This window comes from Zygosaccharomyces rouxii (genome assembly GCF_000026365.1).
Source record: "Zygosaccharomyces rouxii strain CBS732 chromosome D complete sequence".
Classification (NCBI taxonomy): Eukaryota; Fungi; Ascomycota; class Saccharomycetes; order Saccharomycetales; family Saccharomycetaceae; genus Zygosaccharomyces; species Zygosaccharomyces rouxii.
In genome coordinates, this window is record NC_012993.1 from 433,242 (window position 1) to 448,705 (window position 15,464).

General features: G+C 38.9%; 5 protein-coding genes across 5 annotated transcripts; 2 read left to right on the forward strand and 3 right to left on the reverse strand.

The window, feature by feature from the left end:
- Positions 1-213: 213 nt before the first annotated feature.
- Positions 214-1,584, forward strand: PRO2 (glutamate-5-semialdehyde dehydrogenase; the record flags this gene model as incomplete). The annotated part of the gene is made up of 1 exon (XM_002496612.1): positions 214-1,584. One exon carries the CDS (start codon positions 214-216, stop codon positions 1,582-1,584), a length of 1,371 nt encoding a protein of 456 aa, XP_002496657.1.
- A 97-nt stretch (positions 1,585-1,681) lies between these two features.
- On the reverse strand, positions 1,682-5,704 carry DRS2 (aminophospholipid-translocating P4-type ATPase DRS2; the record flags this gene model as incomplete). The annotated part of the gene is made up of 1 exon (XM_002496613.1): positions 1,682-5,704. The coding sequence occupies one exon, from the start codon at positions 5,702-5,704 to the stop codon at positions 1,682-1,684; it is 4,023 nt and encodes a 1,340-aa protein (XP_002496658.1).
- A 418-nt stretch (positions 5,705-6,122) lies between these two features.
- Positions 6,123-7,025, reverse strand: MAK16 (ribosome biosynthesis protein MAK16; the record flags this gene model as incomplete). Its single annotated transcript, XM_002496614.1, has 1 exon — positions 6,123-7,025. One exon carries the CDS (start codon positions 7,023-7,025, stop codon positions 6,123-6,125), a length of 903 nt encoding a protein of 300 aa, XP_002496659.1.
- A 361-nt stretch (positions 7,026-7,386) lies between these two features.
- LTE1 (mitotic regulator LTE1) lies at positions 7,387-11,967 on the reverse strand (the record flags this gene model as incomplete). The annotated part of the gene is made up of 1 exon (XM_002496615.1): positions 7,387-11,967. One exon carries the CDS (start codon positions 11,965-11,967, stop codon positions 7,387-7,389), a length of 4,581 nt encoding a protein of 1,526 aa, XP_002496660.1.
- A 1,101-nt stretch (positions 11,968-13,068) lies between these two features.
- On the forward strand, positions 13,069-15,351 carry LDB19 (Ldb19p; the record flags this gene model as incomplete). Its single annotated transcript, XM_002496616.1, has 1 exon — positions 13,069-15,351. One exon carries the CDS (start codon positions 13,069-13,071, stop codon positions 15,349-15,351), a length of 2,283 nt encoding a protein of 760 aa, XP_002496661.1.
- Between the last annotated feature and the right edge of the window lie 113 nt (positions 15,352-15,464).

Consider the following 15,464-nt stretch of genomic DNA (forward strand, 5'->3'; position numbering starts at 1 on the left):
CCACCTAGAAAACGATTACAATGGTTAAAAGGACTCAATGAGATTACTAGGAGGAGTTTTTATGTTAAAAGTTGTCCCTCCAGCCTAAGCGTTGAACATCATCGCACGCGACGAACGTGAATTTATACAACATGCAACACTCAAGAATGATTCATGGTGAACAACAACATTGTAAACACCTATAAACGGCTCTAGACGTACCCAAAAATATTGATGTCAACCTCTGAAAAGATTGCGAAGGATGCCCGTAGGGCAGGTAACATTTTGAAAACAATTTCTAATGAAAACAGATCAAAAGTTTTGTACAAAATTCATGATGAATTGAAGGCTCATGCGAATGCCATTCAGGAAGCTAACAAGCTTGATCTGCAGACTGCAAGAGAGACTGGTTTGGCAGATTCATTGGTGAAAAGATTAGATCTTTTCAAGGGTGATAAATTTGATACTATGCTTCAAGGGATTAAAGACGTTGCAGAACTACCAGATCCCGTAGGTAAAGTCAATTTTGCAAGAGAGATTGATGAGCATCTAACTTTATACCAAGTTACAGCACCAGTTGGTGTCCTGTTGGTGATTTTTGAATCTCGTCCAGAAGTCATTGCCAATATCACTGCTCTGGCGATTAAATCGGGGAATGCAGGTATCTTGAAGGGCGGTAAAGAATCTATCAACACCTTTAGAGAGATGGCGCGTATCATTGATGGCACCATTGCTCAAAATGAATCCCAAACAGGTGTTCCCGTTGGATCAGTTCAATTGATTGAAACTAGGGAAGATGTTTCTGACCTTTTGAGTCAGGACGAATACATCGATTTAGTGGTTCCTCGTGGATCCAATGCACTTGTGAAAAACATCAAGTCTTCTACCAAGATCCCTGTCTTGGGTCATGCTGATGGTATTTGCTCTGTTTACCTAGATGAAGATGCCGACTTGGAAAAGGCCAAAAGAATCGTTTTAGATGCAAAGACAAACTATCCCGCCGGTTGTAATGCGATGGAAACTTTGTTAATTAATCCTAAACTTAATAACTGGTGTGAAGTCTTGGAGTCTTTGGCTCGTAAAGGAGGTGTCACTTTGCATGCTACCACAGATGTGAAACAGGCTTATTTGAAATCTTTGGAAAAATCTGGTCATCTAGACGAAGAACTTGAATCTAAGCTTGTCGATGTTGATGAATCTAAGGATTTTGACGGTGAATTCTTGTCTCTAGATTGTGCTGTGGCATTCGTCTCCAGTACACAAGAGGCCATCCAGCACATCAATTTGCATTCTTCCAAGCATACAGATTGTATTGTCACAGAAAATACACCAAATGCTGAACTCTTTTTGAAGGGTGTAGATTCAGCTGGTGTATATTGGAATGCATCGACAAGATTTGCTGATGGTTTCAGATACGGTTTTGGTACTGAGGTTGGTATTTCCACATCCAAAATCCATGCCCGTGGACCAGTGGGTCTAGATGGTCTTGTTAGTTACCAATATCAACTAAGAGGTAACGGTCAAGTTGCCAGTGATTATCAAGGTGCAGGTGGCTCTAGAGCTTTTGTGCATAAAGATTTGGATGTCAGTCACGTATCCTTGTAACGATAAACATATAAAATACCTATTAATGCTTAAAATTTTATTATTGTACATACGTATTTGTTATGTATAGGGAAACTCCCATATTTAGCGCGTGTCATTACAATTCTAAGGAATCCTCTCCATTCACCAAAGTTGGTTCGTGATTCTCGTCGGAGAATGGGTTAGATGGAACGTTCACATAGTGATCGTCACTGAAAGGATCAGCCGATGCATCATGCAATTCACCATGTATACCTCTCTTTTGCGTGGTATCATACATTCTGATAATTCTTTCTTGTCCACCTTCTTCACTTTGAGAGAAAGCAAACCCTCTTTGCTTCTTCATTCTTTGAACTTGTCTCACTTTCCTAATAGCACTCTGGAACTGCTGTGCATGAGGTCTGTAATCACTAATGTTAAACTTTTGCATTTCCTGAACCACATGGTACGCTTCAGGTGCATACATCCTTCTATAGTATTTCCACACAAAGTCCCTCATCAACGCAAACACGGTTAACACTATCAACATTAACCAAAACGTTGCAGATGAATAGGTATGAGAAACAACACCATAATATTCTCTAGATACGTTTGCATGAGGAAAAATTGCGGCATAGATTGGGAAGTAAACAATCCAAAGAATGAATGAACCGGGTATGGCTACGAAAGTGAATTTAGTCCATTGATTGGTAACTAGAGCAGCTTTCCCCAGAACAATTGCAAGACTTGTAGTGAAAACGGCTACACCCCAAGTCCAATGATCAGCAACTTCACCATGCTTGTTCAGCACTGCACCGCAGCGGTAAAATAAAATTGACCCGACATATATTACTCCTGAATGATAAAAACCATTCATGATCCATCCCCAAAATATGGTTACTGAGAAGAATTGGCCCTTCTGGCCCAACTTATAAAGTTGAGGATAACGCTCCAATAGACGACTACTGACAAATTGATCAAAAACACCGATTACAAATGGCGGCAATACGGTGAAAAAGACATTGTAAAATGTGAGTGTCCACGATTCCATTATGGATTGTCCTGAGAATGCGTTTGAAAAGCCGTACCAAAATTGGGTCATGTAGAGTGCGATATTCTTGTAAAAGGAGTATAAAATTGACATTGAAATTCTTTGGTAAGACCATGCACCATGAACAAGTAGCAACTTCTTCAAATATTTGAATTGTCCAATAGCGAAATCAGCAGATCTTGATGCCTGTAAACCTTCTTTACCACTGATACCAACACCAACGTGTGCAGCCTGGATCATACTAACATCGTTTGCACCATCCCCAATGGCCAACAACAAAGAAGAGGATTTTCTCTTTACCATTTTTACCACCAAAGCTTTTTGCAATGGTGATACACGACAGCATATGACTGCCTTACACATTTTTCCTAGTGTTAACAAATAATCCTCCAAATCAGGTTCTAAGGCAAACCCTAGGGATTTACCATCAATCACCAGAGCTAAAGTGTCCATCTCTTGCGGTGAGATCTTATGTTCATTAATGGCGTCCAACTTTTCAATCATGTTATCGCTCGTCTTTTCTTTAGTGTCTTCATTAATGACCAATAGGTTCATATCTTCACTTAATAAACGACAACTCATACCGATGTTAATAGCAGTCTCTTGTCTATCACCAGTCAGGACCCATATTTTCAGACCTGCTTCTTGTAGAGTATGAATAGTTTCAGGAACTCCATCTTGCAATTTGTCCTCAATAGCAGTAGCACCGAGTAGGAGTAGATCTTTTTCAATTAGTTCTGCAGCATCGTCGAGCTTCTGCTGTCTGTTATCCAAAGAAGTCGCCGCGGACTCATAAATCTTGCACCATTCAGCGTATTCAGCCTCTCCTATATCTTTCATGGCGACACATAACGTTCTGAAACCCTCTGAAGCATACTCCTCTAAATGCCTTACGGTACTATCAACGTAGGGATTGTTCTCACTAGCCAATCTATCCATGATAACAGTATCAGCACCTTTACAGTAAAGCTTGATAGAACCATCAGGTGTTCTGAAAATAGCACTCATACGTTTTCTACTGGAATTGAACTCGCATATTTTTAGGAGTTCGAAAGTTCTTTCCTCTTCAGTTTCTTCAATGAAAACAACAACCGAACTTGGCTTACGAATAATGAACTTGTAACCCAAAAATGCACCACCTTGAACCAAAGCACCTTCATCAGGAGAGGCAGCTTGATATTTAATTGATCCATCGGTCTGGATTTCGGGAATAACAGTATGGCATGTAGCCAGTAATGTTAAGAAATTTTCGATCAATGGAGCCTCGTCATTCGTTGAATCATTTAACCTTTCCTGTAAGTCTTCAAATTTTCTATAACCAACTTCCACACCATCTTCAAATGTTGCATTTTTATCCTCTGGAATTGTCTCGATGTAACAGCGTCCTGCTATAGAGCAAGATTTGAATTCCATGACGTTTCGAGTCAGAGTCCCCGTTTTGTCGCTAAAAACATATTCAATTTGACCCAATTCTTCTACTAACGATGAAGTCCGTACCACCGTTGGCGTATCCGTTTCCTCATCATAGAGATCGAGGTCTGAGGAAATCATAAATGCCTGATAATATTTGATAACTTCCACAGTGACAAAAAGCGAAATAGGTACCAAATTTGAAAAAAGAATCCAAAATGTCAGTAAGTCTCTGAAAAAGAGGCCTACTTTATTAGTCCCCTTCAGATATAGATACTGTAGATGCTTGGAGCCTGCAGTACTCATAATGACGTTACCTATTGCAGAAATCAAAGACAGTACAACCAGTACTCCGAACAGCACAGTGATTTGCAAATTAATAATTCTCTCCACAGCGGTTCTCTTAATTGGAGTAGCAGTTGCATTACGCATCAATTTTGTTTCATGACCAGAGAAAACAACTATACCGAACATCCAAGCGGTATTCCTCAAAGTAGCACCTCTCAAAATCATTTGATCTGGAGTTAAAGGAATTTCTTGATCGTTTAAAATTAAAGTTCCTTCATAAGTATATAGACTTGAATTGGGCTGTTCCGATTTTATATGACCTTGGATCGATCCCAATGTTCTCACATCAATATACTTGGATGTCTCGGGTCTTGACTGCTTGATCTTTAGATTTGTTTCACCATCTAAATTTGCAGTTTCGATATAACATAAACCTTCAGGCTCTGAAGAGGAGAGAATGATCATATCTGCGGGGATAGGTTCTTCGGATTTCACTTTCACTATGTCACCAACACGAATGTCAATCCACCTTTTTTGTATGAGTCCACCATCCAATTCGGAGAACACTTCAGTATTTGCATTGTTCAGTTCATTATCTGAATGGACTCTCTTTATGTCTTCCACGCACTCCTTGATAGCAGAAACCACTAATACTACAAGCAAGGTACCTACAGTAGTATATCGATTTGTAGGCGACACATTGGGTACCTGTTGAACAACGGACGTGAAAAGAAAGAAAAGATTAGCATATTTTGAAAACTCTTGGAATAAAAATTTGGGTAAGAAAGTAGCTGCATTGTATTTGGTAGTGGAAATGTGGTTATCTCCGTACCCTAATCCGTCATTGGCAATACCATCATTGATATGGATCAAACGTGGACCGTTCTCATTAGCGGAATTGATAGGTTTCCTTAAAATATAATGGTTGAATAATATTTTAATATCAAACATATTCCTCGATTTCTCGTATGTCCCATGGTTATCCACATTGTTGAAGTCTGTCATTTCGAAACTTTGATACCTTTTCTTGTTCATACCAAATCTGTCTCTCATATTTGCGAAAAAATTGGTAAAGGCATTACCACCAGATCTAGTATTTCTACCACCACCTAGACGTGAGCCATGTCTTGATTCTGCAAACCTATCATCGTTCCAAGTGGCGGCTGTATCATCCATGAACGGATTTCCTGTAATATCATTCTCAATATTTTCATCTCTATCTAAATCAATTGTCTCCTGTGGGAATAGATAGTTGGCATTATAGCGATTACTGTCGTCATGAATTAGGAAACCGGGGGTTTCTTGTCCTTGTTGTGGCTGTCGTTGCTGTCCTGCTGTAGGTGGATCACTCAAGAAATCCACATCAAAGAGAACGTCTTCTTCTCCCTCATTTCTCGGTAGAGGAGCAGACATCACTGATTCAATTGATGATCTGCTTTACTTCCAGTTATTACACATTTATCTCTGTACTTCTACAATATGTATCGTTGTGAGCCTAATGTTATAGTACGTAGTAGGGCTTGAACAAAAGCAGCGGTCACGTGAATTAGAAATAGTGATAATACTACAAGTTACTAGAATTAAATAATAGTGAATTTTGTATTAAATTTCAGTAATTTTCCCAGCTTCTAGGTGTCGAAATGTAGATATTTATGTACTTCTCATCCCAATTGATGAAGTTTTGGGTATAGGAGAAGAGATACTGTACATCTTTTATTTCACAAACTATGAACTTCCTAAGCTCATTCATCAAAAAATAATTATTCTAATTTACACAGAATGAATGAATGAATAAATATGCAAATTTACCAGTTTAGGTGCTTATGCGCACTCAAAGAGACACTTCTTGACGAGCAGGGTTTTGTTCTTGTTCTTGTTCGTATTCAATTTCCACCTTTGGTCTTCTTCTTAGTGGTGCCTTCTTTTGTTTCTTTGTAGCTCTTTCATCATCTTCATCGCTGGATTCATCACTGCTGCTGCTACTTTCATCCTCATCTTGCTCATCACCAGATCCTTGTAGCCATTTTTCTAAATCTTCCATTTCCACCAAGTCTTCATCACCATCGTCTTCGACATATTCAACTTCACCTTCATCACTCTCTTCTTCCTCATCTTCCATTTCTTGGTCGCTGATAGCTTCATTCTCATCCTCCATATGGCCCATAACCTTTTTCCAGATTTTTTCATCAACATTCAATGGCTTATCACCATAAGCACCACTTTTCAACCTATCCAAAAGTTCCTTTTCGATGGTTTTTTCAATCTTGGCCGCAGCCAATGCCTTTCTTTCTCTATTCTCTTCTCTTCTCTTTACCTTAGGAGCAACACCGACGTAATGTCTTTCCTCCTCTCTGAGTGCCATACGTCTTTCGGTAACGGCAACTTGAATCAATCTGGTCAATCTTTGCTTACACTTGTATATTAAAAACTTATTCCAATAGATTAAGTGTTCATCGATTTGCTCTATTGCCTTTGAATAGTTTTTGGATAATTTGATCCTTTCCCAAAGCTTAGCTGGAGTATGTGCCCTTTCAGCTGTCTTCATGTAAAGGTAAAGCCTACCATTCACATTTTTAACAGTTGCATACTTTGAATTAGCTAAGGGACATGAACGTCTATTGCAAAGGCCAGTAACGTTGTATTCATTACGACAGAAATTTTGATTCTTATCTGTCCGTATTTTGTAGGAACAGAACTGGTTGTTAATCAGTTGCCAAATAATATCATCAGACATCCTTATTCCAAAGAGGTACAATCAAGTATTCAGATATCCGCCAACTGTTATCTTGTTGGGAGTAATTGTAATTGTTATAGTAGTGAGATAGTAGCTCATCTCATCTCATCTCATCTCATCTCATCGCTTCGAAAATTTTTCACTTGAAAAATTTCCGAGACAGCGACAGCGCCAGCGACAGCGTCAGTAAATAAATAAATAAAAATATAAAATAGAATAAAGTTAAATTAAATAAGAAGTAAAAAAAAATGTTCTCAGCGGCTATCAAATTACCTTCATAAATATTTTTTTTTTCTTCTTTTTTTTTTATTGAAAGCAGAAAAATCGGGAGAAAATGCATAATTTGTTATATAAGAGTTTGTTATTTGTTTAGTTTGTTTATGATCTGGGTGATCTCATCGTGTGACAGTGCTGTCAAATAAACACATTTACTCAGCAGTTCATGATCTACAGGGAAGTTGTAAAATTTGGACCATTGAACCCTTTGAATGAAGTTTTTCACAATTTGTACGTTCGTTTCAAATTTGTTGTAATTAACAACTTGTTTTTCTTCGATCCAGGTCCTCTTCTCATTATTCAAGGTCAGATCAGATAGATAAACCACTATGAAAGGTGCACAACCTTTGATTGGATCAATATTGTTGAGTAGTTTTCTGATGTACGAATAATTTTTATCCAAGGATGGCATCTTCTTTAATTCTCCCCAGGTGATGAGATCTCCTGGTTCGATAAGTCTCCATGCCTCAATGCATTTTTGCACTGTTGTTGAGTTTAATGCAAGAACAATTTCCATTAGAGTATTGTAGTTTTGAAATGACCGACAGTGATCTGCGACATGGATAAATCTTTGAATGGTGTTTCTTTTGAGCCTAATGTCCGAAGTTAGAATAATTTCAGAAATTATCCAATCAACAGTAAGGTTAAATCTGGCAATGGCAAGGTCTATACCAGATAACGATTCGTTTTGCACCAATAATTGTAACCAACTGGTCACGGTGGGTCCGCGATATTTTAGATTTACGTCTAAAAGATCTTTCCAATCCACTTCGCTCAACAGCTCCCTTTCAATTAAGGTCATCTGTTGGGCGATTGATAAAGAATCATACATTAAGATAAAAGGAATATGCTGCTCACAGTTGTTCACCGTTAAATTTGGATCCTTCATCTCGTATTGATTCAACAAATCTTTGGCCTGTAGTGCTATGTTTTCTTGCTTATCTACTTGAATTTTTTCCTCCTTTGGCGTATACGGTATGTTCATAATGGTTCGTCTTCTAGTTTCGATGAGTAAGGATTTGCGTTTGTCACCGGGATCTGGTGGTCCTCCATTTACATCTGCAATTCCTAACATACTCACTTCACGGGCCAGAATTGAAGCGCTGGAGCTCTGTCGGGAGGGTCCTTTGTCTTCAGAATTTTGTTTCACATCATTTTCACCACGCTTATATGTACCTTCAAGTTTCATTAGGGCCACATTGACAGGATCATCCACTTCAGAATCCTGAGATATATTGTTCCAATCAAGTGTGCGCCTCGATTCAGGAGAGGATATTTTCGGTATATTCTTCTGTGTGTCGTCAAGAGTACCTAATAACCTGTCCATGCTATTATCATTTTCTTCAATACCATGGTCAACGTTGTCTTGATCTCCCCTTTCCTTTGAAGGACTATCCCTATCCAGTTTACTATCATTATCGTGGGAACCATCGTCATCTTCTTCGAAGAATCTGTTTTTCAAAGCTTCTACGTTTTTGTCCGGAGATGCATAATCAGTACCTTCATTCTCTGGAGCGAAAAGATATTTACTACCCATACCACCTGTGGATAATCCAATACCATTTTGTGAACCAGTAGTGGAGTAATTAAATGAGGAATCAGTAGATTCTTGCGGTTGTAATTTATTGTTAGGAGCTGGATTTCGATTATTCGCCACAGATTCAGAGGTAGCCTGTCGATGAATGCTCTCATCGTAAGTTTCAAAAGTATCAGCGCCAAAATCAGGATGATCACTGGAAATAGACTTGATACTAGGTGTTGCAGAAAGACGGATGTGGTCGGGTCCCAACATTCTACTTCTTCTAGGACTACAGTTAGCCGAAGAAAAAAGCATAGAGGTGTCTACACTTGTCGCTGTAGATACTCTATTCGACACATATTGCTCAAGTTCGAATAACTCCATCTCTTTTTCTCGAAGTTCTTTGTCCTTGGTAATGTAATCGGGGTCTTGACCAACTCGTTGGGAGGCAGACCACATGCTCTCTCTAGGGTTGGAAGCAATACGTGTTCTCCTCTGACCTAAACTGACTCTACCACTTGCCCTCCTCACGCTAATGGTGGGTTGATTTTTATTTATAATTTCGTTTTTAGTTTCACTATCTCTTTCATCTTTATTTTCTTGCCCCACAGTATGCTCCAATTCATTCCCTTGTCCATTCTCATCCTCATTTCTATCCTTCCTTATATCTTTCAGTTCGTTTCTCGCTTCATTTCCATACTTATCCTCCTTATTGTCGTAAGTTGAAAAACCTTGAACATCAGAAATTGAAGAGTCGCTGTCGCTATCATTGTCATTATCATCATCATCAATATCAATTATTCTTTGGTCGTTTGTTGTATTCGTTGTGACAAAAGATGTCAAGGACTGGGTTTCTTCTCTTTCCAGTTTATTTTCATCTTCAAAAGTGAACTCATGGAGATTAGAATGAGCGTCTTTCCTTTTCAACGAACGAGCTTCGTCGGGGTAGATTAATGACATTTTCTTTGATTTTCTTCTAGTTGCGTATAAGTTGTTGTTGAATGTGCTAGAAAGATCAGAATCATAGGACACAAAAGACGATGTGGAAGCTCCATCATCATGATTGCTGTCTTGCGAAATTTCATGTTGTTCCTGTAAATTGGGCAATTGTCCTTTGGAGGGTGAATTACGTCTGGGTGATTGGGAATTACGCAATTTTGTGGGCGTTAAAAAAGTAGATGCAGAATCGGAGCGTGATAATGTACCAAATCCTTTTTTACTACTACTATCGAGTACACCTGAACCATGGAACACCAGCCTTTGAGGACCTGTATCGTCCAATCTTGGTGTTCCATCTCTGTCCAATGTTTGGCTGGAAATGCTGAACCTGGATTGAGAGGCACTATTCATGAAAGGGATTGCACTTTGTACTTTTCGTCTTTCAAGAGCAGCAAATGATGGTGAGCCTATGAGGTTTTGGTTTTGTGATTGTTGATGTTGATGCTGTTGTTGTTGTTTTCGTTGTGTCAATGACCTAGAAAGGGAGAAGACGGAATTTGCAATAGAGTTAACCGTTTGATACAGATTTAAATTATCCATTGCGCTAAATTGCATAATGTCGGTAATTTTCGTTTGATCATCCTGTCCGTTTCTTCTAACCGCCGACGGTATATCTGTAGTCTCCACTACAGTATCGTTGAGCTCTTTGATTAAATTATTTTCTAAAGTAACCAAAAATTCTACTTCTTCGATGGTTCTAGCGCTTAACAAATCGAACTTGGTTGAAACTAAATTTTCCATCTCCCTAGGTGCAAAATTTCTATCTTCTAAGGAACTAATGGATATTACGTATTTCACAAAATTATCCATCTCCTTTTTACCATTCCCGTCCCTTAATGTGTCATCTTTCGAGAACGAGGACAAGGATGCTCCATCCATATCATTGTGCTTATAATACGCGTGATTTTTCCTCCATTTGCTCAGAAGTCCCATAGCACCATGATGAAGCATTGAACTGCGGAAATTCGTTGAAGCTTTACCAATACTTGCCGATCTGGAAGTTCGATTTTTTACTATATTGGACGTTCGATTCATCCCAGTAACTTTACTCCAACTAACAGATCTTCTCACATCGCCTTTACTATGGTTATGAGAATTAGGATTTTTCATAGGAGGACCATTCTTGTTATCTTCTGGTAATTGTAGTATCAGTTCCACTTTCTTTGCTGGCGTAGGAGGTATCACTTTATCAATCCCAGGCGTAGATGGATATTCGACATCTTTCATTACTGTAGATACCTTCGTCAACCTAGAGAGTCGATTAATTTTTTTCTTCTGGCTTTTCGAAGCACTTCTATTGGATGGAGACAACTCTTGAGTACCAGCTGTAGCGGGCGTTCTTGGATCTACATTTTTCACATTGGAGTTATCTTGAGGGAAAAGAATCATGGATGCTGTACGATTTTCCCTTTTCTTCTTATCTACTGGTGAAGGTGCTGGAAGCTGGAACACATCGGAACTTTTGTAAAGTGATAAAACACTCTGATTTCTAAAATTCGGGCTCGAACTACCTTGAATCGCGTAAGAGCTCAATTGGCTATCTCTTTTCCTTAACTCGTCTAATTCTGTAAAATCCTTTATTTCGTAAAAAACCCATAGTTCATCTTCTCCTATAGATTTTGGTTCATTTAAATCTAAATTTGTCCAAACTTTCTTGGTACAATGGATCCACGATTTTTTCAAATTAAGCATAGTACATCGCACAATTTTAGGTAAATCTTGTAAATATAGATTCAGAAATTTGATAAATTGTAATCTTAAATTAACATCCACTAAAAAATCTTGAACGAAATAGTTGAGAATCCAATGTCTCAGAAGAACAAATGTTCGTACCAATGCAATTTCACCAATTTTCTTCCGTCTCGTTTTCTTAGCTCTATCAGCCATTATTTCATCGATACACCAATGGAACCTCAAAACTAATAACTCCTGCAACTGTAATGGGGACATGAAATTTCTGTATACAAGAAAAAAATCAGAGATAACTGTGTAATCAACAGCGTCTATTGGTGAGGATAGATCTACGATGAGAGCCACGAGATCTGTATTTAATACTGACCTCTTGCCTTTAAACCCATCGGGCTCTCTGTACCGAACCACATTACTAGATGGAGTAGGATAGTAATCTGGGCGGCTGAAAACGTCCATTAGCAGACTTTTCAATAAGCGAGAGTAGAAAGATTATTAAAATCCCAATGGAGTTTCCCAGATACGGCGCTTGTATTCGTCAATTCTATAGATCCTCCTTTGTTATAGGTACATACCGTAGGATCCATCTTCGTTTGTTGATCTTCGCATGAGAAGAGCAGATCTGCAAATCACGGCAGACGACAGATGCCCAAGTAAATATAATAATGATAATAATGATAATAATAGAGTCCATTGGCGGCTAGATACGTAGATCTAACCATTTCAGACGTACTTGAATCGATTTCTAACGACGTCATTTGTATAGAAAAATTGCTCGAGGAAGGAAGAAAAATCTATATGAGTTCTGTCGAATACGCCGGGGTTGGTGTAAAATACGAGTCCTGGCGTGGGTACTGTCGGTCTGAGAGAGATTGGATCCTGTTACAAATAGGAAACAACCATTCAGAAACTGATTGAAGGTATTTTTAACTGGACTTTCTTTGATTTTACCCTTAGTATCGCATGTATTTTGACGGGATGTCAAGATAAATTTATGCTATGGAATTCAATTCAATTATGGCAGTTGATACACCGAATGATTCCTGGTAGTTTAAGATAATTTTGAAATAGTCAACCACCGGAATATATCTGGAAAATACCTTTGTTTCATGGGATTTTTAAAAGTGGATTTGACGGTTCCAAACTCTACATCAAAAGCACCAAATCGACCGGCCTTTTTTTATAAGAATGATAAGTATAAAGTGGAATGTTCATGATCCCATCATATGGCCTCCAAAGGGTTCTATGTCGGCCAACATTTCCATTTTTTTAACCCACCTTCACTTTGCCATCTCTTTAAACGTTCTACGTAGCATGAATTTGAAAAATTTTTGACCCTTGAGGTGAGATGACGATAAGAATTCATTCCACAAGGACATATCGTATCATTAGAGTCAGGTAGCAAGTAGCCATTTGGTTGGTATTGAAGTCTGTTGGAAACTATAGATGTCAATTTAATTTAAAACTAAAATTTCGCCATTTCTACAGAAATTCTTTGCTTAAAGGTTTACCAAACTCTCAATAGACTTATCCCATTAATATACAATCCAATCCGACCATATGAATATGGGACTCTCAAAACTGGTTCATAAGTATAAATATCCAAATCAGAAGCACCCTAATTCTGCTGATACTTTTCGATCAGCTTATAGATCTCCAGAAGAACATCCCATAGAAATATGCATTGATATTGAATCGCCGCCATGTGTTCTATATGGTACTGCGACTGAATCCTCTGGATCCTTACTTAGTGGATTGGTTTCATTGAGAGTTAAGAACCCATATGATAGCGTACAGATGGGAAGTTCTGTCACCCCCGTCACCAGTAGAGAAAATAAGAGGAAGAGTACCGTTGGTGTCAACTTGTCGAACGCATTTTCGAACCTTGCAGTGTCGAATTCACAACCTGCTACGCTATCACCAGCACCTTCTAGTAATTTACAAATTATGGCTGGTTATACAAAAGTTACTGTAACTTCAGTGATGTTAACATTAGTGCAAAAAGTACATTTCCATAAGCCGTTCATGGCAGATCTGCACTCTATTCAAACGTGTATGAACTGTCAATCGAAGACTACAGATATTAGAAGTTGGGATATTCAGAAAAATGCCAAGGATTTGCCAGTAGGGAATTATTCTTTTCCCTTCTCCTGTTTAATTTCAGGTTCGTTTCCTGCGAAATCAGCATTGGGATCAAACTCAGAGACCCAAATTAAATACGAATTATGTGCTGTGGTTACTTATAAGGATCCAAGAAGAGGTGCTAGTCCCCATCAAAAGGATCAACTTTTACAGCTGGTTATGCCTGTGCCGGTCACTAGGAGCTTACCACGAGGTCCTGATAAGAATTCTCTAAGAGTCTTTCCACCAACAGAATTGACGGCTACAGCTGTTTTGCCGAATGTCGTGTATCCTAAATCAACTTTCCCGCTAGAGATGAAGATCGAAGGTATATCTATTGGTGATCGAAGGTGGAGAATGAGGAAATTAACTTGGAGAATCGATGAGATAACCCGTATAAGGAACCATGCTTGCGACATTCACAAACATGAATTGAGGAAGTTGGAAAAATCGGTTAAGGAAAAGGAAGATCATAAATCCAAAAAGCCTAATAATGGGTTGAAAAGATATGGAGATCAGGTTCCTCAAGTGAGAGTATCTGTCAGTACGCCTGATAATACACCATTGCCCCCTGTTCCAGAAATCCCGGAAGCTCAGGGCCAAAATAGAGATAACAATACACCTGGTGATCAAGATCGGGATGCTGATGACGAATCTCAGGCGGGATTCATTCACCCTGATGATGATGCACTAAGACAAGAAATCACTCTGCATCAGCAGAGATTAAGAGAGCAACAATTGCAGCAAGAATTACAAAGTGATTCAAATCTTTTCACGGAAGAAGTAAGAACTGTCACTAGAGGGGACATGAAAAGCGGTTGGAAGACAGATTTCGACAACAAGGGTCAAATTGAACTCATTACAGAAATCGATTGTATGCCTCTAAATTCTGGTGTTACTAACCCAATCACAAGTGTTTCAACCACTAAACCTCAAGCCGAATACATTAAGCAAGAGGCTAACGTTGCCTGCGATATTCAGGATCCGGCACTGGGTATCTATGTAAGCCACATTTTAGCGGTAGAGGTTGTTGTGGCTGAAGAAGCATTACAATATACTAATGGACAGCCTGTAAAGAAATCGGGTGGTCCCAGAAACAGTTCAGATCAAAGGTTAGCGGAATTATCACCTATGTTGGCTGCTAGAAGCTCTAATAGACAACCAGCCATGAATTCCGAAGAGCTAGGACCATCTCCCTCGACAAACAGTAGCCAATCTTCAGGACAGGGTAAAAATAACTCTGAAGGATTTGTGCCACGAGTGATAAGTGTGCCCACGGGAGCGGCTCGTGTTCTGAGAATGCAATTTAGAATTCATTTAACTGAGAGATCTGGGTTAGGTATTTCATGGGATGAGGAAGTTCCTCCTATTTACCAAGATGTTAAGATGCTTTCACCTCCTAGTTATGCTAGCTCTGTTTCTAACACCTCAGTGCCTAGAAGCTTATCGCCTCTGGCAAAGGATGAAGCTGCTGGTGGTCCAGAAAATGATATAGTGCCTTTGATGCCAAGTCTACTTCCTACACCACCTATGGCTCACCATCATGACTCTTCCAATTCCTTGAGAGGACTAACCACTGTACAGTCGCCCCAGTTAGATTCTGTGGTCAGTATACAGGGAAATGTTCCCTTCCAAAACAACGCTTTAACCCCACATGCGACGAGGGATATAAGGATTAGGAGTATAACAGAGCTAATGGACTCTGATCGGATAACGCAGTGAAAAGTTGAGGGAGAATAAAGGGACATTATTTACATACATTCGTATAGTTTTGTTTCAGTTCCACCTGAAATGAATTGGTTGGGAATTCAAATTTATTTCATTCAAAACATTTG